The sequence below is a fragment of the Callithrix jacchus genome, chromosome 11, assembly GCF_049354715.1.
Source record: "Callithrix jacchus isolate 240 chromosome 11, calJac240_pri, whole genome shotgun sequence".
Taxonomy (NCBI): Eukaryota; Metazoa; Chordata; class Mammalia; order Primates; family Cebidae; genus Callithrix; species Callithrix jacchus.
Genome location: NC_133512.1, coordinates 15,476,589 through 15,499,125, shown reverse-complemented (window position 1 = coordinate 15,499,125; position 22,537 = coordinate 15,476,589). Strand labels below are relative to the sequence as shown.

The 22,537-nt window shown below is 48.1% G+C and overlaps 1 protein-coding gene across 1 annotated transcript in view; it reads left to right on the top strand.

The window, feature by feature from the left end:
* The window catches only part of PKD1L1 (polycystin 1 like 1, transient receptor potential channel interacting), a 180,849-nt gene that overhangs the window by 10,688 nt on the left and 147,624 nt on the right, over window positions 1–22,537 (top strand). Inside the window, exons 3-7 of the mRNA XM_035253357.3 lie at window positions 3,124–3,226; window positions 9,198–9,313; window positions 12,162–12,286; window positions 15,398–15,507; window positions 22,399–22,519. Coding sequence (XP_035109248.3) covers window positions 3,183–3,226; window positions 9,198–9,313; window positions 12,162–12,286; window positions 15,398–15,507; window positions 22,399–22,519 — 516 coding nt within the window. The 5' untranslated portion in view covers window positions 3,124–3,182. The remainder of the gene's footprint in view (window positions 1–3,123; window positions 3,227–9,197; window positions 9,314–12,161; window positions 12,287–15,397; window positions 15,508–22,398; window positions 22,520–22,537) is intronic.

Sequence of the window (22,537 nt, the reverse complement as noted above, 5' to 3'; positions counted from 1 at the left end):
GAAACTGAGGTAGGCAGATCATGAGATGATGATGAGAACCCGGGCTTGCATTGAGACCTGAGGAACAAAGCTGGTTACTCATGATAACCAATATTCTAGTGTTATTTTTTCTTCTATATTTTATGTATACACTTGTCTGAGTTGCAAATGTAATATTTCCCCAAATCTGAAACCTAACCTCATTAAATGTCATCTATTACATCTTCAAGTATGAGGACCCATGTGAGAACAATTGCTGAGGTTTCCATCTGAGGAAGAACCACATGCTGTTGAAACTGCAGCTCTGTTTGTGCCTTTTTACACTGTGACCTGTGTAAACACCTATGTGTGCTTTTCTACTTTGACTATTGAAAGTCTTCAGGCAATACTGCCTACTTTCAGGCATCCATTCTGAACTATGTACATGTTAAGCCCCTTAAATCTGTGAAGCAAGGCAGAGGTTGACTAAGTGAACTATTACATAAAGAGCAGTATTAGAAACCAAGTATTAAATGTGAAATACAGAATATGTGGCTTAAAAAACAAATTCTAAGGAGGTGGCTTTTGTTTAAAACAACAAAGACCAAGGGAAAGATCTCCCAGGACCTCTTCCAGCCACAGGATTCTGTCCTTGCACATTGATTTCATTCAAAGAGAAACAATTTTTCCTTTGCTTTTTCCTCCTTTCATCAAGGTCTGAAGGAGAGTCAAAATCCTGATCGAGTCTTTGATGGTGTCTAAATGAGGAGCTTAGATAGTGATGTCTTAAAATGGGCCATGTTTAGAAGCCATTTACCTAATTTTATTCAGAATATTTTTACTTAAAGCAGTTTTTAAAACGCCACACTTCCCAGTTTGCTTGGCTGCATCCACGTCTCACCTTAGTGGCACACCCCTCCGTCCTCAGGAGGGAAGCCGTGAGTTTGGCTCTGTGTTGTGCTCCCTGTTGTACCAACGCAGTGCTCGGCAAACCCCAGGTCAAGGAATACAGCCCAAGAATGTAAATGAACTAGGAACCCATCCCTTGTCTGGATGCAGCTGCTCTAAGGACACAATGCTGGCCACACTGCCCGGAAAAAGAGGCGAGGCTGCCCAGCCCAGCGTTGGCCACCAGGGTGCTCTGCAATGATGGAAACATTCTATAGTTTGTTTCTTGGCTACGGAGCCCTTGAAATGTGGCTAATGATGGAACAGCTAATTATTAACTCTATTTAATTGTAAGTAACTTAAGCGCCAGTAGCTGAGAGTGACTCCCTCGTAGGGCATTACAGGCATAGTTCTTCCCTCAATTATGTCACTTTCTTTGCTCCTCATTTCCTGGCATCTTTGGTTAGCCCTGCTGGCTTCAAAAACATCCCAAACTTTAAATGTCCACCCCCACAGGGAAGGAACAGGCACCAGCAAAGTCAGAGCATCCAAGTGTGCATGTGGGTATGGATGCCAGCCCAGCAGGCAGGGTCATGCTAGTGTCTTTACCCAGTGGACTCTGTTTAGGTTTGACAGGAAGGTGTTAGAGCAAATCACAGGGGCTTCAGAAAGAAGGGATTTTGTTCGTTTGGGAATGCAGTTTGCAGTTGATCCTTTCCTTGGTCACAAGTGCATTTGAAAGCATATTGCTAATGAAACTGGAAAGTACGCATTTCCCCCAAATCTGAGATGTACCCATGACAAACATGTGGGGACAAAGCCAGAGGCACTGACAAGGCAGTGTAAGAAGAGCAGAGGTGGCAGCAAGCCCCAGGAAGGACAGGTGTGTTACATCAACAGCAGGCCCCTTTACCCCCCACGGGGCTCTGGTTACTCATCCATTTGCAGCAAAGTTCCAGATAACACAGGATCCAAGGCCAGAACCCCCACAGCTGGGATCATCATTGCTCAAAGGGTCTCGGTTCCCATCTGAGAAGGAGCTTGTGCCTAAAACCATTCCCACTCTTCTTGCTATCACTCTTCAGAGTAGAGAGAAAAATTATCTAGTTTTCTGAGTAAAACAGTAAGTTTTCTAAAAATCTCTATGAAGGTTTAAATGTTGGCATAAAGAGCTAAGGCAACTAACAAGTGCTTTAAAAATAAAAGAGAAAATGTTTCATAATGGAGAGAACTCAGTCTGACCCGCTAGTTGCAAACAAGGAGAGGTGCAGGAGGTTCAGACCAGCTCATTCCTAGGCTCTGCCAGGAGAAACTGTACCTAGTATGTGCCTTGCCAGCCTTCCTTATGAATACTCTTCTGAAAGGTATCCTGTTCCCCAGTGCAGTTGTGGACCGTTAAAGTTTTTTTTTTTTTTTTTTTTTTGAGATGGAGTCTTGCACTGTCGCCCAGGCTGTAGTGCAGTGGCATAATCTAGACTCACTGCAATCTCCACCTCCTGGGTTCAAGCAATTTTCCTGCCTCAGCCTCCTGAGTTGCTGGGATTACAGGCATGCACTGCTACGCCCAGCTAATTTTTTTGTATTTTTAGTAGAGACGGGGTTTCACCATGTTGGCCCGGGTGGTCTTGATCTCCTGACCTCGTGGTCCACCCACCTCGGCCTCCCAAAGTGCTGAGATTACAGGCGTGAGCCACCACACCCGGCCTTGTTACAGCTTTTTATTCTCAGACCTCTCTCAGCTTCCTTGTACAGTCTCTCCCTTGAGTAGTGATCTGTTTCAGGCAGCCACAAAGATCCCTACCTAAAACACACTTTATTTTGTTTTTGAGACAGAGTCTCACTGTATTGCCCAGGCTGGAGTGCAGTGGTGCAATCTCCACTCACTGCAGCCTCTGTCTTCTGGATTCAAGCAATTCTCAGCCTACTGAGTAACTGGGATTACAGGCAGGCACCACCACACCTGGCTAATTTTTGTATTTTTGGTAGAGACAGGGTTTTGCCATGATGGTCAGGCTGGTCTCAAACTCTCGGCCTCAAGTGATCTACCTATCTCAGCCTTCCAAAGTGCTGGGATTACAGGCATGAGCCATCACGCCTGGCAAAAGCACACTTCTTAGGAAGGAATCTGTCTGATAGTGTTAGGAAAACAAAAGCTGTTTTTGAGTAGGAAAATGTTATTGGAGTTTGGTTTTTTTTCTCTGTGTTTTCTGTATGTCCTGATACGAGGTCGCAAGTACAGAAGCTGGAGGCATTAAGTTCTATTTATTTGTCTTCCAGAGGCTGTAGAAAGAAGCTGGTCTGCTGACTGTGATACTTATGACCAGCTTGCACAGGACATGACCAAGAAGGCAGCCAAAAACACTTCTGATGCCCAGGAAAGGTGAGTTAGCACTGTTCTCAGACGGTTCGGTAAGACTGACTTTCAAGTATGCATTCAGAAGTTTTCTTTCTAAAGCCATCACGTCTAGGACATGGGCTGTCTCTGGCACAGGTGCAGGGCCTGTACCAGGGGGGTGCAGTTGGCCGGCAGGGTCAGTTCAGAGGTTGGAGTTGGTGATGAGAATGGATTTTTTTTTTCCTGAAGGCTTTTGAAAAGACTCCTCCAAGCAGATGCCTTTAGCCATGAGCAGTGATGATTGCTCTTCCTGCAAATGCAGGATACCTTTCAAGTTCCAGGACATTCTGCTGCCTGGCAGGAGACAAAGTTTTCTGCTTCTCTGCCAGATTCCTTGCATGGAGCCCAGGAGAAACTCAGCACAGAAAGAGATCATGGGGTCTCAGGCCAGGGGTCTTATTTCTAAACCCTCTTCCCCATGCTCTGCGCATGCCAGCACCCATGTGTTGTTGGGGCTGGGTAACTGTGAGCTCTGCTGTTGGCTGTCTCATGGCAGTGTGACATGGTACAAACCTCCATGCTCCCTTTGCTGGGCATGGGGCCAGCAAGGTGACCTGCCTGTGGGATGTGGCAAGGACCCACATAGGGTCCCTGCTGTCTCCTGGCCTGGCATGATGGGAGCCTGTGATTGCAGATCTTGTCCAGTGGGGTACCCCACTGCTGCAGGTCACTTCACCTCCTCACCTCCAGATTTCTCATCCTGAAAATCTGAGTACCCCCGTTGTCACATCTGTGAACTCCAACAGGTCATTATAAAGATCGGTATCCTTAATGAATGCTTGCTGTCAGTGTTGCTGCCTTTGTTAGCTTACTGTCTTTGCATCATCACTGTCATTTTATCAAAGACACTCAAAGCAAACCACGACGAGAAAGTTAGGCTGCATGCGTTGACAGGGTTGGCCTCATTCATGCTTGGAAATTTCTTTGCCTTGTGTCACTGCTGCCAAACATTGTCTGATTTTGGCTACAATTTTCCCCCCGATTTTTTTGTTACCTCATTTTTCTTTTATTCCAAATGTCTGTGTTCCTGCAGTCTCCCAGAGTCTTGATGTTTGCCCAATTTGACCTTCACTCCTATCGGGCGAGGACTTGCAGGGAGTTAGCCCTTTGTCCTTAGAAAGGAAAGAAAAGCTGAGGAGCGGACGTCGCTGACTTGATGTTTTTTCCCCTGTATATTTCTGCATCTTGTACTTGCAGACCAACTAGTTCACGCATGCACTAGTCGTTGTGACTGGTGTCCAGGCCCCATTTCTGAAGTCATAGCCTTTTGGGGTCTCCTGAGTCACCTAAAGCAAGACAGTGGCTGGTCTTGTTCATAGAAACAGAACAGATTTTCTTGACTCTCCTGTACCCCTTGTTTCATGCAGGTAGGACTGTAGTGTCTGTGTGTGTGTGTGTATGTGTGTGTGTGTGGTGTAGGACACGTGTGTGGGTGGTGTGGTATGTGGTCTATGTATGTAGTGTGTGTTATGGGTATGTGTGATATGGTATGGGGGTATGGTGTGTGTGTGTGATGAGTGGTGTGTGCTGTGTGTGTGTGGTATGTGTGGTATGGTGTGTGTATGGTGTGGTATGTGTGCTGTGCATATGTGTTTGTGTGATGTGTGTGTAATGTGTTGGTGTGTGGTATTTGTGTGTATGCTGTGTATGTGTGGTGCATGGTATGTGGTGTGTGCGATTTTGTGGTAGGTGGGTATGTGCTGTGTGGTGTATGTATATTGTGTGTGATGCTGTGTGGTGTGAGAGTCTGTGTGTGGTGTTTGAGTGTGTGGTGAGTGTGGTGTGTGTGCTGTGTGTATATTGTGTGTGATGCTGTGCAATATGAGTGTGGTGTGTGTGGTGTGTGAGTGTGTAGTGTGTGTATTTTGTGTGTGATGCTGAATGGTGTATGTGGTGTGTGTGTGGTGTGTGTATGGTGTGTGTGGTGTGTGTGTGCTGTGTATGATGTGATGTGAATGTATGTGTGTGTATGAATGTGTAGTGTGTATATTGTGTGTAATGTGTGGTACATGTGTGTGAGGTATGTGTGGTGCGTGGTGTGTGTACTGTGTGTATGTTGTGTGTGATGCTGTGTGGTATGTGTGGTGTGAGTGTGTAGTGTGTATATTGTGTGTGATGCTGTGGTGTGAGTGTGTGGTAAGAGTGTAAGTGTGGTGTATACTATGTGGTATGTGTGGTGTGAGTGCGTGATGTGAGTGGGTAGTGTGTATGTTGTGTGTGATGCTGTGTGTTGTGTATATGGTGTGTGTGTGTGGTGTGTGAGTGTGTGATGTGAATGTGAGTGTGATCTTTCGTCTTCTCCTAGTCTCATCTTCGGCCTGAGACCCCCACAATCCATTTTCAGCCTAAATGGTTTGCATTTACATTCCCTGGTCTCTCAAACTCACCCAGCAGCAAACTGAGCAGAGTCGCTTGAGGATATTACAGTGCCTCGATCTTACCTTGGAGATGGTGGTGGTGGAGTAGTTGGAATCCTATTAGAGGACCTTGATAAGTGGAATCCCTAGAGTGACAGTGGCTGGTCTAACCACTTAGTTGGGGCAGTAAAAAGAACATAAGAAAAGCCATCATGACGCAAACGCCTGTCCAAGGTGATTTCCATCTGAGGGCCTGATGTCAGAGCCCAGTGTTGAACACCAAGAAAGACCATCGTTTTTCTGCTTCCCTGCCTAGTTCACTTTAAATCTGTCTGAATATGAGGTCTCTGCAGCTTCCAGCTGGTCCATATTTCATTTGTTGAGGTTGGTCAGCAAACTGTCCTTCTTCATCCTGACTTGCTGATGAGGAAGTGTCTGCGCCTGGTGCACTGAGGTGGACCAGCCCCAGAGCCTGCTCTGCCTTTATAACCCTGCCCCTGCCTTTATAACCCTCCCTGCCCCTGCCTTTATAACCAGGAGCCCGTTGCCAGAGTGAGTGAAATGGTTCAAGATAAGACTTCAGCTCCAGTGCTCTCATCTTCCAACTGCTCAAAAACACCCACTTTTTAAATATTTTATTTTATTTTTGCTTTAAGTTCTGGGACACGTGCAGAACGTGCAGGTTTGTTACATAGGTATACATGTGTATGGTGGTTTGCTGCACCCATCAACCCATCATCTGGGTTATAAGCCCCATATGCATTAGTTATCTGTCCTAATGTTCTCCGTCCCCTTGCCCCCGATCCCACAACAGGCCCCAAAAAACACTCACTCTTAAGGGATTCTAGGAGATCTGTGGTGTAATTCAAACAAATGGCTCAACTAGTTCCCTTAAGGCACATGATGCCTCAGAGCCTGTGTTTGAGCCATCAGTCTCATCCTGTTCCCCAGCAGTCACAGTTAGTTAAAGAGGTAGCCAGGTACCTCTGTGAAAATGCTGCTGATTCTGTGTCAGGGCCTGGGGGCCTGCCTCCTCACAACACTAGGAAAAAGAGCCTCCCTTGTATTTAAATCATCTCCCCTTTCCATTTTTTATTTGAAAAGATTTCTGACATCTCAAGGAAAATGAGCTTTGCAGTGTCGTTCTTGGCACCTCTGTGAGTGGAGGACACACCTGCTGGGGATGTGCTTCTCATCTTCTGAGGCAGAAAGCTACTTCTCAAGGGCCAACTATGTGCCAGGAATCAGGGCTGGTGTTTTCTGTGTGTAGCACTTGGAAGTTACCCCATTGTGGGGGCGTCAGGGAGGGTCTTGGAACGTGGTGGATGCCAGGGCTATCTCATCTTGTGTGGGCCCCAGAGTGGTGGGCAGTCTTGTAGCCGTGGGCTGTGGGGCGCATGTGGTGGACAGAGATTAGGTTGGTCCTTTCCTGAATTTTATTTCCCTCCAGATCATTGCAGAAATCCTCTAGGTCTGATCTGGTCTGATTTGTATGATTCCAAAATTGTCCCCTTTTCTATTTTTTTTTTCATTTTCTCATTTCTCTGGCCTTTGGAAGACAAGCATAGTTGAGAGTAGACAAGGAGATCCTTGGAATTATTCAACAGTTTGAGGCCTTTGACTCAGTGACCATCTTCATCTTCAAAATACAGCTTTGCATCTTTCCTCAACTATAAATAGTGTCCTCGTCTGCCCTCTGCTGGCAGCTTCTTGGACATCAAGAACCAGGCTTGTAAAACTTGAGTGAAACAATCCACAATTTTCTTTGTAGAAACCTTGTTTAAGATAAAATGATATCCTCTAGACTTTATAGACTTCCAAAACAGGTTAAAAAAAAAAAGAGAGAGAGAGAGTTTTAGAGCTGAATGCATTTTTTCAAGAGAAAGGTAGAACCCAGCATCTAAGAACCAGGCGAACACCCTCAGCAGCTGGTTACCAAGCATTTGTCTATTACAGGGCGTCCCTTTCTGGAGTGACAGTCCTGGCAGCAGCCCCATGAAGTAGGTCTGTGTCATTCCCATTATACAGAGAAGGAGACTGACACAGAGAGGCAAGGTGACTCAAGATGGAGATAGAGCCTGCCCGTCTCCTTGGCACAGCAGCCTACATGGAGCTGGGAACTTGGCAATGGTTCCCATTGCCCTGTTGCTGGGAATGGGCATGGAGGAAAAACCCAAATCACACCATCCATTTCCAGCTCAGTCAAGACCAGAACCCAGAAAACCCACACCTCAGTTCAGGACCATTTCACTCGCTGTACTTGATCTTTCTCAAGTCAACTGGTGTCAGACACAGATACCTCAGGACCCAAGGAGCTACAGCCTGAAGGGGAGTGACCAGGGACCAGATGATGACCCATGATGATCTCTGCTGACAAACATGAGAGCAGCAGACAGCTGTCAAGGCCTAGGGAGTCCAGAGGGAAAGCCGCCAGCTGTGCCAAGGGGCAGAGCTCCGGGGCTGACTTCAGCTGCAGCTTGAACTCTGGAGGCACACCTGTAGAGAGCTTTGAAGAAAGGTGCCATAGAATTGGCATCGGTCTTGGATGTGCTGAGAACCAGATGTAAACGTTGGCTCTGCCTCTCACTGATGGTGTGAGCTTTGCCAAGCTAACTTGTTTTTCTGGGCCTCCATGATCCCATCTGCATTAGGCTGTTCTTGCATTGCTATAAAGAAGTACCTGAGACTGAGAAAGGAGGTTTAATTGGCTCACGGTTCTGCAGGCTGTACAGGAAGCATAATGCCATATCTGCTACTGGAGAAGCCTCAGGACGCTTACAATCATGGTGGAAGATGAAGGGGGAGCAGGTGCACCACATGGAGACAGCAGGAGCAGGAGGAGGGGAGGAGATGCCACACACTTTTAAATGACCAGATCTTGAAGAACTTACAAAGACAGCGCCAAACCATGAAAGATCTGCCCCCGTGATCCAAACACCACCTACAGGCCTCACCTGTAGCATTGGGGATCACAGTTCAACATGAGATTTGCACAGGGACAAATATCCAAATGATATCAGCATCTTAAAAAGTAACTGCACAGAACCTCTCAAGTCTGTTGTGGAGATGAATGAAGAGGATACCATGCAGGGCCTTCTCTGTGTCTGTGCTGGTGTCACTCCCCAGGGCCTTGGGTTTCATGCTGTTCCTTTCTGCAGCATGCCAGACCCCGAAAGGCTGGAAGAACGTGCTCTCAGGGCTTCGAGTGAGCAGCAGGAATGGGGACAGTGAAGCAGGAAGAAAGGAGGAGGAAGAGGTGCCCTGGAGGACACCAGGCCTTGCCCTGTAAGGTCAGCTCTATGCATCTGGGCAGGAAGCCCTGGAAGGAGCAGGAAGCGGGATGGGTCTATTCAGGGGCGGTTTTAGTAGTCAGATGGGAACTATATTTCAGCTAATCTTCCAAAACAGACCCAGAGTTTGGGAATTCTGAAGTGAAAAAACCATAGATGCAAGTTGTTTTTTGTTCATATGGCAGCCAATTGTGTACTTAATAAATCTGTGGCAGAAATGTGAATATGGATGGAAGAGTGGTCACAGGATGGCTATGATTAAATGATTGTACTTAATTTCATTTTCCTCTGGTTATTTTCTTTCCCTAGGTATCTCCAGGCTGCCTGCTGCCTTTCCTTTTGTGGTGAAATGCCTGTGAGCACTGACAAGAGCTGGGGTCTTCATCTGTGCAGCTGTAGCCCTCCTGGAGGTGGAGTGTGGGTTGGTAAGGCCTTGGGGAATGAGGCATGGCCACCATGATAAGAATGTTGCTTTATTTCCCTGGTATAAAGAGGACATCTTCCACATGGGAATTTCATTTTCTGCTTTTAAGAAACAGAGGAAGGTCAGAGTGATCTTAAACCTGCTGTTTTGCAAGGGCCTCTAACTTAAATACTCAACACGCCAGGGTAATATAATTTTAACTTCTTCACTGGGGTGCACCCCTGACTTTCTGCTTTAGGAAGTCTAGGGTAAGGCTGAGGAACTCTGGGGCCCCCACTTCGAGAACCACTGAGACTACAGTGGGGCCTCCCTGTGCCCAGTGAAGGGGATACTTAGGTTACAGGAGGTGTCTGCATGGCCACGGGTGTGGGCTTTTAATTTTTTAAATGAAAGTTCTAAAGTGTTGCCTGAAACATAATTGCCAGTATTCCTTTAAGTAGAAGGAATTTTTGAGTTTTCAACTTAGGCTACACATTTGTTGGATCTGAGAAACTAATTTTTAAAAATAAAATTTTTTAATTTTTAAAAAATTTCTAAAGAGTTAAATGGAGCGTGTGTGTGTGTGTGTGTGTGTGTGTGTGTGTCAGGAGGCAGGTGTGTGCCTGGCATCAATGTTGAAACAATGCAGCGCCAACTCTTTTGCAGTTCTTATGTTAAGATCATGTGGAATTGTTAGTTAAATGCAGGGTTTTGCCTGACGTCCTGCTGCCGCTGCTTACACAGAAAGCATAATCATCACTGAGACAGCGAGGATTGCCAGGGAAGAAAGCTTTATCAGGTGCTGCATATGAGGCGAAGGGAGGTAAAGCCTCATATGTCTCCCCAAACTGACTAAAATTGGTGGATTTATATAGCAGAAAAGGCAAGGAAACAAATTAGAGAGGGGTGAGGAAGCAGTCTGAGGAAGGAGGGGGCTGGTGGGATGCAGGGGTCTGGTGGGTTCAATCCCTTCCTTGGGTTGGTCTCCTGAGGGAGGAACTCAGATGAGACGGACGTTAAGTTTCAAGTTTTAAGACTAGGAGAGTCAATGTCCATGTTTGTTCAGAAACCCGTGAATATCAGTTCTGTGTGTGGGACAGTTAGGCCAATTTCAGGATTAGTTTCACTCATTTAGTTTATTTCTCCCTTCGTGACATACTTTATTCAATTTTGCAATTTTGTATATTTTTAATGATTTTTTACCTAATTTTTTCTGTTCAAGGATATGTCTGCTTTTTTTTTTCAGATAACTTGAGCACAGTGACTTTGGTGACTAATTGGTTTCAGAAAAATATGAGTAGCACATGCATACCTACGTAACAAACCTGCATGTTCTGCACATGTGCCCCAGAACTTAAAGTATAAAAAAAATTAAAAGACATTAAAAAAAAAGAAATGTGAGTCACTTGACTATTCTAGCTTATCCCAAAACATTTTTTAAATATTTCCTCCTCTCGGACGTGTCTAGCTGAGGAAATTGCTTCATACCTCAGTTGGAGCATCCAGCCTGTGTGGGTGCTCGATGACACGCAATGGCACTCGTAACATGTCACGTATTAGGGAACCCTCAGGAACACGGCCTTTGATTTTTCCTCACCTTTTATTATCCCAAGATATTAGTACACTGAACTCTTGACAGTAAATAGTGGCTTTGACTCACAGTGTCAAAACTGGATTTGATATTGTCCTAGGCTAAACTTGAGAGTATCCTGGGAGGCTAGGGGAAAGCTGACTGCTGGCACCACTGCTGGGGGTGCAGGGATTGGAAGCCATGTCCCCTGTGAGGATGGCCCAGCCCTGGCCTAGAGCCCCTGGAGAACCTGCTGCTCTTGGCAGCCTGCAGGCCTTTGGGTTCCTTCTAGCCTGAGCAAAGCCGGCCAGAATAAAAGAGGTGGGGGAGCCCACAGAGAAGCAGGTTTCTTTGTGGGGACTCAGGTCAGAGAGGAAAGCAGCATGGTGCTCTAGTCCCCTCTTCACCCTCCACCCCCAATTCCTTTTACTCCTGCCTGGGGAAGAAGGCTCTCCCCAACGGGCAGAGGGGTGGGGGCTTCAAGGAAAACAGCTCTTGCACCCAAGGCAGTCGCCTGGCTTCTTGCTGAGAGTGGCTCTGTGCAGGGCCAGATCTAGCAGAAGTGTTTTCTTTGAACTTTTATCATGGCCATTTTCAAACATCCGCATGTGTGGAGAGAGTGGCATCACAAACACTCGTGGACCTGTCATCAGCTTTAACAGTTGTCGGCTGTGCGCAGATCCTGTTCCAGCTGTTCCCACAGACGTAGGATGTGGCAGGGCGCTCAGCCTCCTGGCTAGGTGGGCGCTGGCCCTACTCACTGCCCGGCGCTGGCCCTACTCACTGCCCGGCCTTTGGACCCCAGAGATGAGAGGAGTGAACATCACCAGGTCCATGCTAGCGTCAAGGCCAGACCTCCGGGTGGGAACATCCTGCTTATAAACTTTGGAGTGTCTTTATTGGTCTTCCTGTTTGTCCAACAGCTGCCCCGCCACTACTTCCGACTATGGTATTGCCCACTCTCCTACACACCCCTGAGCGGGACCCTTGACCCTCATCATTTTATGACCAGACCTCTGGGTGTTTCTGGAACAGGCATTCATCATGAGTGTGGCTGGTGGTTGTCCATTCGCTCATATTGCTTAGTGTGGGCTACACCTAAGACATTGTTTAAGCAAGGAAACAGAAAAGACAACGCAAGACACAGCAGCCCAAGGGCACCCATCTTCCTGATCAGCCCGTTGTTAGGCCGGGGTGGCTTTGTCCTTGTGTATGACTTAAGGCTTCTCCAGCTTTATTTTCTCACCTTCCCAGCACGTTGCAGTCTTCAGAATCTGTTTGCTTGTTTTTTTTTCCCTAGAGGTCTGTGCTGATCGTGCGCTGCTTATGAGTGATGAGAAGTGTGGCTGTCCCCGGTGTGCTTTGAACGGAAAGGCAGAAGACTGGGAATCACAGAGCCCATCCTCATTGGCCTCCGGGGAGAAGGTATTTCTGGATATGGGGAATCAGGCTTTTCTTCCTGAACACAGTACATGTACCATACAGCTCAAAAACACCTCCATGTGTCAGCAGGAATTTATCAGGGATTGTTTTCCTGTCATGTGCCTTTGTGCCAATGAAGCAAATATAACTTATAAAGCCTCAATTCAGCTCCAGAGTGTAGTTCCACAGATAAGAAGTGCAGACAGGGCAAGCCCAGCCCAGAGGAGTAGGAGACAGCCCTCAGATGGGGAATGGGGGGGTAGCTCCCAGATGGGGAGTTGGGGCTGCCCCTCAAGTGGGGAGTGGGGGCTATCCTGGGGTAGGGAGGAGAATGGGTACTGCTCCCCAGGTGGGTAGTACAAGCTGCCCCCAGGTGCTCCAGCACAGACAAGGCTTCCAGAAGCCAAAGCGCTTAAACCCTGCTTATTTTTTGGAGTTCAGGGAGCTCTTTGAAGACCCCTATTAATTAAGACTGGGCTACCTGGAGACGTGAATTCCCTTGCATCTATTTATCAGAGTAGCTAAACAGGGCTTGGGTCTGAAGGCCTGGGCAATGCCCTGGAGACAGAGGAGAAGCATGAGAGGAGTGACTCTCACATCTGGGGGCGGGGGCCAAGAGAAGAGTGAGAACTTCTGGGTGAGACATGCTTTTACCCAGAATGAGCATTGGTTCCAAAGGGACATGCAGAGACAGCCAAGAGTCGTGCACTTCTAGTTCAAATTCAAAGAAGCCGGTTCTTTCAAGCTCCCAGAACCTCTGCTGTCCTTGGCAAAGACTCTCTTGTAGTTCATTTTTCAATATTCCTCATGCAGGACAGTGTTATTAAACCACCCCCTCCTTAGCACATCCATCCGAGTTTATATTGAAATGAACTTGATCTCAACCCACAGTGTTTGTGTTTGGAAGCTTTGCTGTGCTCTGCCATCACTTTGTTCAATGAAAGTTCACGGAGGCATTTTTAGGTTCCCGAGGAAGGGTATTTACTAAGATGAATGTCTGATGGTTCTGAGAACAGGAGGTTGGGGAGAGGTGTTTTAGAGGGGAGGTGATATCTGCATTTCTCATATTATACAGTGTAAATATCCACATACAGTGACTTACTGAGATTTTTAGTGCCCCCACCCCCAAAACACAAGGGGGCAAACAGGCCTCATGCCTCTTGAACACTTGGTGCAGATCTGCTATGCAGAATCACCTGTGGAGCTTTAGAAAATCAAAGAACCTAAACAAAACGGCACACAAGCCCTACCTCTGAAGATTCTAATGGTGGTATGCTGCAGTGTGGCTCAGGGCATTGGTGCTTCAACCCACCCTACCCAGGTGACTCCAAGGTACAGCCACCTGGGCCCTCAGCTTTGGGCATAGATCACTGCCTTTAGGTTTTAATCATCACGTCCCAAAGGCCTTGGTCCTGGTAAAATGTGCGGTTGGGGGGCTTTCTGGCTTTCGTTGACTGGGAGACCCATTTCCAAGCTGCATTCTGGCCACTTTGCTCTCTGCAGCCCCACTGGGCTCAGGCGAGGATCACCTGGGGCCATACACCAGGGCCTGGACGTGCTGGGCAGTTTGCTGACTGCCATAGTTATAGGATAGTGTCTTGCAAAGCTCTGTTCTCCCATGCTGCTCACTAGCTCGCTGTGCCTTTTAGGGATTGCAGGTACATGCAGCTGCCTTAGTCCCTGGGTTTCACATCCTCAGGAAACTGCCAGGATCTACCCAGGTCCTGCTCTGGGAGGCCACAGTAGGGTCCCCTGTTCTTGTCATAGAAAAAGGGCAGGTGCCAGGCGCATGCACTCAGGTGTGAGCTGGCATCTTTCAGCTTCCACCCTGGACTTCTTGACACGTTCCTCTGTTGTTCTCCTGGGAGATGAAGCCCCTGATGTCCCATAGTTACAAATCTTTAAAAGGCCTGCAGCATGAGCACATGTCCCAGAGAGGGGCGGGGCCGTTGGTTATCCTATACTAACTTTTTAATTGGCTGGGACTACTTCTGGTAACTGTTCGATCAAGAGCCAGAGTGAGGCCTTGGGCCCTCAGTCTGAGGGATGGTGGCTGCTTTCTGTACTCTTGCCAATAGTGGGGCTTTATCTGGGGATGGGCATCCTTTTTTTGTAGGAAACGAGGTAGCCAGCCTCCCACACACCAAAAGCGCCCCCACCTCCTGTGCCATGGGCACCTCCCTGCTGTCCCAGTGCCACAGGGATTGAGGTTTTGTCACAAGGAGAGCTACATGGGTCAACACAAGGTCCACAGAGGCCTCGTGACCAAGAGGGGCTCCCAGCACCCCTCACCTGCTCTCCAATGCCCCCTCCCCACCTAAGCTCTCAGTGTGCTCAGGCCAAGCAAGCCCCATGGAGTTATCTCCGAGTTCTCTCTTGGGCTCCATCCTGCTTCCAGTCCAGCAGCCAGCCCCGCCACCCTAGCCACAGAGGTGTCCATCCTCTGCCTTCCCTCCACAATCAAGGCCTGCCGTCCTCATAGCCATCCAAGTGGCTCCCCTGCTGCCACTCCTGCCTGCCAGGCTTTTTGCAGTACTGCAGCCACACTGATGCTTCTGTGGGTTGGAGTGTGCCACTCTTGTGCTCAGAACCCTCCATCTCATTCAGAATGAAACTCCAGGTCCTGAGTCTGACCCCACTTGGCCTCCCCTGACTCTGAGGTCACCTCCTGTGCTCTCTTGGTGCCTGCAGCCCCACTAGCCTTCTGCTGCTCCTCCAGCGAGGCAGGTGTGCCTCTGCCTTTGGCACAGCTCTGCATTCCTCTTCTTCCAGCTCTGCTTAGATGCCTTCACACAGAGCCACCTTCTCTGACTCTGTGTATAAAAGAGCACCCACCCCCGCCCCACATGAATGCCTCCTGCAGCTCCGTTCTTCAGCAGCACAACCACCAGCAGGTGCTATTATGGCTACATGTTTGCTTTCTGGCTTCCTCTGGCAGAACGGAGCCCTGGGAGGATGACGCTGGTCTGCTTTCCTGGCTGCTGCTTCTCTAGTGCCTGGCACACAGCAGGGGTCCACTGTTATTTTGTTGATGAAGTAATGTTACTTTCCCAAATGTACTGGGTTTCCATAAGCAGCTCTCTCATGCTATTTTGTTATTTTTTTTTCTTACAGAACATTTTGAAAACAACTAGTAAAGCAGTGTCAAGTGTTGTAAATGAAAAAATCCAGGCTGTTAATGAAAAAACACGGGTGCCTCTGGATGGTGATAACAGTGCTGATAGGTACGTCAATGTGCCGTGGCAAAAATCTTGCTTTTCTGAACATGCAAATGACAGGGGACTTACATAGAATTGCTCAGATGGGAAACTCCACACTTGTTCCTACATGGTCCGAGGGTGGGCTAGCAAACGCAGCTCTTAAACTGACGGAAAAATGAATGGTGTTCTGAAGCTGATTTGCAGGAGTAGACCAGGTAGGATGAGAAAGTCTTGAATGTTGGGAGCCATAGAAGGTGATTTCATACGAGAATCGTCATCATCTCTGTTATGAACTGTGGGAAGGAATATGCTGAGCCTTAGCTGGGTACAAGCCCTCAACATGGTGGTCATTGGTTATTTCATGATGCATAACATACAGATTTTAAAACAGCATCTGGTGAACCTTGAAGACATTATGCTTTGTGAGATAAGCCAGTCACAAAAAGACACAGCCTTTGTCATTCTACTTGTGTGAGGTTCCTAGAGTAGTCACATTCATAGACACTGAAAGGAGAGTGTTGGTTGCCAGGGGCTGAGGGAGGAGGAACGGAGCATTGTTTAATGGGCACAGAGCTTCAGTTTTGTGGGATGGGGAAGGCCTAAAAATGGACGGCACAACCACGTACATATGCATACACTTAGCACCACGGAGCTGTGCCTTCAGATGGTTCAGGCGGTACATTTTGTGTTATTTTTTTTTTTTAACCACAATATAAGACAACAAAATAGCAGCAGGCAATACCAAATTTAAAGTAGGCGTACGTTTTAAAAGCAGTTGGCCTTCTTCCGGGTTCTGTAACCTTCTTCTGGATTCCCTAATCTTCTTCTGGATTCCCTAACCTTCTTCTGGATTCCCTAACCTTCTTCCGGATTCCCTAACCTCCTTCCGGGTTCTCTAACCTTCTTCCGGGTTCCCTAACATTCTTCCGGGTTCCGTAACCTTCTTCCGGGTTCCCTAACCTTCTTCCGGGTTCCCTAACCTTCTTCCGGGTTCCCTAACCTTCTTCCGGGTTCCGTAACCTTCTTCCGGGTTCCCTAACCTTCTTCCGGGTTCTCTAACCTTCTTCCGGGTTCCGTAACCTTCTTCTGGATTCTCTAACCTTCTTCCGGGTTCCGTAACCTTCTTCTGGATTCTCTAACCTTCTTCCGGGTTCCGTAACCTTCTTCTGGATTCTCTAACCTTCTTCCGGGTTCTCTAACCTTCTTCCGGGTTCTGTAACCTTCTTCCGGATTCTCTAACCTTCTTCCGGGTTCTGTAACCTTCTTCTGGATTCTCTAACCTTCTTCCGGGTTCTCTAACCTTCTTCCGGGTTCTCTAACCTTCTTCCGGGTTCTCTAACCTTCTTCCAGGTTCTGTAACCTTCTTCTGGATTCTCTAACCTTCTTCCGGGTTCTGTAACCTTCTTCGGGATTCTCTAACCTTCTTCCGGGTTCTGTAACCTTCTTCTGGATTCTCTAACCTTCTTCCGGGTTCTGTAACCTTCTTCCGGATTCTCTAACCTCCTTCCGGGTTCTCTAACCTTCTTCCGGGTTCCCTAACCTTCTTCTGGATTCTCTAACCTTCTTCCGGGTTCTGTAACCTTCTTCTGGATTCTCTAACCTTCTTCCGGGTTCTGTAACCTTCTTCTGGATTCTCTAACCTCCTTCCGGGTTCTCTAACCTTCTTCCGGGTTCCCTAACCTTCTTCTGGATTCTCTAACCTTCTTCCGGGTTCTGTAACCTTCTTCTGGATTCTCTAACCTTCTTCTGGGTTCTGTAACCTTCTTCTGGATTCTCTAACCTTCTTCCGGGTTCTGTAACCTTCTTCTGGATTCTCTAACCTTCTTCCGGGTTCTCTAACCTTCTTCCGGGTTCTCTAACCTTCTTCCGGGTTCTGTAACCTTCTTCCGGATTCTCTAACCTCCTTCCGGGTTCTCTAACCTTCTTCTGGATTCTCTAACCTTCTTCCGGGTTCTGTAACCTCCTTCCGGGTTCTCTAACCTTCTTCCGGGTTCCCTAACCTTCTTCCGGATTCTCTAACCTTCTTCCGGGTTCTGTAACCTTCTTCTGGATTCTCTAACCTTCTTCTGGGTTCTGTAACCTTCTTCTGGATTCTCTAACCTTCTTCCGGGTTCTGTAACCTTCTTCCGGGTTCTCTAACCTTCTTCCGGGTTCTGTAACCTTCTTCCGGATTCTCTAACCTCCTTCCGGGTTCTCTAATCTTCTTCTGGATTCTCTAACCTTCTTCCGGGTTCTGTAACCTTCTTCTGGATTCTCTAACCTTCTTCCGGGTTCTCTAACCTTCTTCCGGGTTCTCTAACCTTCTTCCGGGTTCTGTAACCTTCTTCTGGGTTCTCTAACCTCCTTCCGGGTTCTCTAACCTTCTTCTGGATTCTCTAACCTTCTTCCGGGTTCTGTAACCTTCTTCCGGATTCTCTAACCTCCTTCCGGGTTCTCTAACCTTCTTCTGGGTTCTCTAACCTTCTTCCGGGTTCTGTAACCTTCTTCTGGATTCTCTAACCTCCTTCCGGGTTCTCTAACCTTCTTCCGGATTCTCTAACCTCCTTCCGGGTTCTGTAACCTTCTTCCGGATTCTCTAACCTCCTTCCGGGTTCTCTAACCTTCTTCCGGGTTCTCTAACCTTCTTCCGGGTTCTGTAACCTTCTTCTGGATTCTCTAACCTCCTTCTGGGTTCCCTAACCTCCTTCCGGGTTCTCTAACCTTCTTCCGGGTTCCCTAACCTTCTTCCGGGTTCTCTAACCTTCTTCCGGGTTCTCTAACCTTCTTCCGGGTTCTCTAACCTTCTTCCGGGCTCCCTCACCTTCTTCCGGGTTCCCTCACCTTCTTCCGGGTTCCCTAACCTTCTTCCGGGTTCCCTAACCTTCTTCCGGGTTCTCTCACCTTCTTCCGGGTTCTCTCAAACCTTCTTCCGGGTTCCCTCACCTTCTTCCGGGTCCCCTAACCTTCTTCCAGGTTCTCTAACCTTCTTCTGGATTCTCTAACGTCACGCGGTACCTGAAATCGATGATTTTACTCCTTCTAATGAAAACTAAACATTTAAGCATACAAAGAACAAGCGTACCTTTTCTCTCTTAAAGGAAATACATGGGTAAATGTAGACGTTTGTTTTCTTCATTATTGTTTCAGTTCCACCGTTTTCACTGATGTAAGTTTCCCTTCCATGATACCGTTCAAAGGCAGTGACTGGTAATGGCCCATCAATGATGCCAAGAACAGCTACCCTGACCACAGTCCTTTCTGGTCTACCTCCAATCCACCTAATCTTTACTCTTGATCTGCTGCTATAATATTGCTACTTTTATTTATTTGTAAAATCCTCAAGACTGACAAAACAGGGGGCAGGGCAGAGCATGAAGCGGACACCATGCCCTGGGAGACCAAGGGCCAGGTCCAACCTGTGCCCATGGACATGTATGATTCAGCCCCTAGGTGGCAATTTAGGAAAAGAAAAATCAGTGGCAGCCACCTGTGAGGGCAGCCCACACTGCACACCTGACTGTTCCCCACCATTGTGGTCTCTGAGGCTTTGCTGGCAGCAGCATAGGGAGAATTGGACCCCCAGATGGTTTGTGACCAGATACTTGGATGCGTGGGCCCAGGGCTATTTTTTTAGGAATCCATTTTCCTAACAATAAGCCTGCCTTCTATGACTGGATTTGTCTGTCTGTCTGTCCCCTGGAAATTGGATGGCTGAGGCCCTGTGGTTGTCCCGCCCCTATGTAGCATCCATTTCAGGGTAGAGCATCTCTGTGTGAAATTCTTACTTTGTTTGGATTCTACTGGGTAGATTGGCACATCCCCTGGAGCCCCCGTTAAGAAAATTTATTCTTTGCAGCTCGAGCAGAATGATTTTCTCCAATGCTAGGATCAACTAATGAAGAATTTTGCAACTTGTTTTTGAGACATTATTTCAAGACTTTGGTGTAAGTAACCATTCAGTTAGAGAGAAATCTTCAACTGGAATCAGCCACCACAGGAATGTTATTCTTGTCTCTGTGCTGAGGCCTGGCTATGCAGGCAGGGCCTGTAAATATGCCCAGTGAACAAGATCAGGGTGGGGTCTCCCTGTGCGGGAGCTCATTGACTCCACGTCCCACCTTCTGCTCAGCTGCTGCAGCTGGCTTGGGCCTTCACTGGTCACAAACCCGAAGTGCTTGGGTGAGCAAACCTCTGGCCTGTGTGCTTGGTTAGAAGGAAAGGATCTTCCTTCCCAGCAACAGAAGACCTTCTTAGCTGTGAGCAGAGTGAAGCCTGGTGGGGGTACTCCTGTGTCTGTCTCCTGAGGCCTGAGCACAATCTGCCCAACCCCCAGCCAGTCCCTGTTCTGAGGCCCTTTACACTCAATCTGGACAGACGTGTGTTCCCTTTTCTTATTTCCCAGGACTCAGCTAAGACATGCAGGTTTGTTGTTGTTGCTTTTGTTGTTGCTTTCCTAAAGAAAATGACTACATTAAGAACTAAAGGAATATAATGGCAAAAATAGGAAGCAAGTGACTAGGATGATGAATGGACTAAAAATATGTCACATTAGGAAGAGCTGAAGTGACTTCAGATGTCCCTCTGGGAGGACAGACAATCCGGGTTGACATGCCATTGAAAGTGCCTAGAAGTGGGCTTCGGCTGGCAGAGTGGACGGCGTGAGTCCCCGCACCACAAGCCCCAGAGCTGACATGTCATGAATAGTGCAGGGTTTTAAAGAAAACCAGATCCACGTGTGTTTGTGTCTTTCCACAATGTCAGTCTTTTATTGATTGTGATTCAGTCACTAAAGCCACGAGCTACATGGACCTTCTAGGGAGGACTTCCATTGACTTGGCAGTCAGGGCCGCAGGCACGCGGGGTAAAGGCACTCCAGAAGTCAGTCAGTGTTTGCAAGCCATATGTAATACTTAATTGGCCTGTAAGTGTTACAGGCTAAACATTCCATAGCAAACGAAGTAACATTTAACATCAGGAAGAAAGAGACAGGAAAAAGCGTGAATGAACCAGTCCATGGGGAGCCAAGAGACAAAAGGAGTCCCAGTCTGGGCTGCATGTTCATCAGTCTTACAAGAAAGCCTTGAAGGCAGCAGAGCCTCTGGCAGCAGATGCCAGGCTCTCATCACGAGTGACTGCAAGAATGTGGCAGCGAAGATGGCCATTTGCAGCCGTCAGCCTGATCTTGTATGATCCCAGGGTCCTCCGGTGAGAACCGAGGTGGAAGAGTGTGCTCGTGTGCTTATCTGGTTGGACGCAGTCTCTGTTTATTTATTTGTTTATTAAACAGAACATCTTCTTGTTGGCAGAGTGCCCTATGAAAACAAATGGAGCCTTTTTCTAAGATGGAGTTAGTTACGTCACAGGTACTCTACACACGAAGGCTGATCGTGGTAAGGAGAGGGCTGGGGACAAATGGGGCCCAGGCAGTGGCATGGTGGTCACTGTGAGTGTCCCAGGCCCAGGACGTTGCATTGGGTTTGAGATTAAGTGCAGTCCACATTGTTGACCTAAAGAAGGAAACTGAGGCAAAGTTAATAAATAGGGAGTTTACTTGGGCCAAGGTTGAGGACTGCAGCATGGGAAACACAGGGAAGTGCTCTGGAGAACAAATGAGAGGCTCGAGTTTTAAAGAAAAAAGAGATGACTCAGGAGAGGGGGCGATGACAGAAGCTGTTCCTTAGGAATTCTGATTGGTTTGCAGAAATAGCATCGGTCAGTGATTGGCTCTACATTGTGGAACTATAAGGTGGATGGCATTTTATGGCTACTTGGCATCGGTCAGTTTAGAGCCCACATAGTAAGTGGCTTCGAGACGTCATTATTTAGCTCAAGTGGAGTGAGACACGACTGCTGTCATGTTTTAATGCTTCTCTGGGCCTGATCATCTAAAGGGGCTTGCATTCCTCAGACAAAATGTTTTCTCTTTCTCAACATGTAATAGTTTACCCTTCACTGGGGCAGATCTGTTGTCTGAGCTCCGTGCTAACAGATGCTGACAGTGAGCCTCAGCTGAGGCACCAGGATGATGACCCTTGTGTAGGTGGGGACTGAGCTCCAAAGTCTCTGACCCAGGGCCTGTGTGCCACAGCATGCCCACACCACCTCTTCTGCAGAGCAGAGCAAGCCCAGAGCCAGTCGGCTGCAGGCATTAGGAATATCATCCTGGATTTTTCTCATGTAGGGTTAGTGCTGGCCAGGCCTTGCCACAGCCTGAGACAGAGACACTCACCTCACTGGAGCCATGTTGGGGGAGAGAGGCTGGGAGTAAGACTGGTCTTGCCAGAGGAGGAGCCCAGACTGCAGCCCAGAAAGGAACCCGCTATGCCTCACTCCCTCCTGCAGGCCTCACTGGGGCTCATCAGCGGTGTGAGGTGTTGATGACAGCTGAAAACAGTCCTATGACGGGGGACATGAAGATAACCCGCTAACTGGCTCTTGTCCCTGCCCGCTGGAGGCAGCGTCCTCGAGTCCCATTCCTGCCTCCCTGCCAGGCTTTGACTGCACTGGGCATAGGCAAGCAGTTACCGACAGGCCTCCCACAGCGCCCCTCCGTCACCACGCTATAGTGTATTCCAGCCGAGTCCAGGCCCCACAGGGCAGACAGAGCATGTTTTAAACGTGACTTGCCCCTTTGGGTAAACCGTCTAAAGCAGTGTCCTAGGTGGGTGTGAATTTTAGTAAATGGCTTTAAATAAGCTCCACTCTACCTAAGACCTCTCCCTCGAGTGCCTGCAGCAGCCCCACTGGTTTGGCTTCGAACCACATCATATCCCCCTGGTCAGCCTGGGCCTGACTCCCAGGAATGGGCCTGTGGTCACAGTGAGGGAATTTCCAGTAAAACCCGGGGAAAGGCATGATTCGTAATCAAATGAGCCAGATGTGTGACTGAAACACAACCGAGTTTCCTTTTCTTTCTGCACTTTCCTTCCCATACAGCATTCCCCACAAACCTTTCGCTATAATCGCAAGTGCCGGGAGCAGCAGTGGCCCCTGGTTCCATCACAGGCAGCTGTGTGCTGCTGGGACCACAGGCAGCACGTCCTCTGGCCTTCTCCAGGTTGGTGTCTAACCCCTG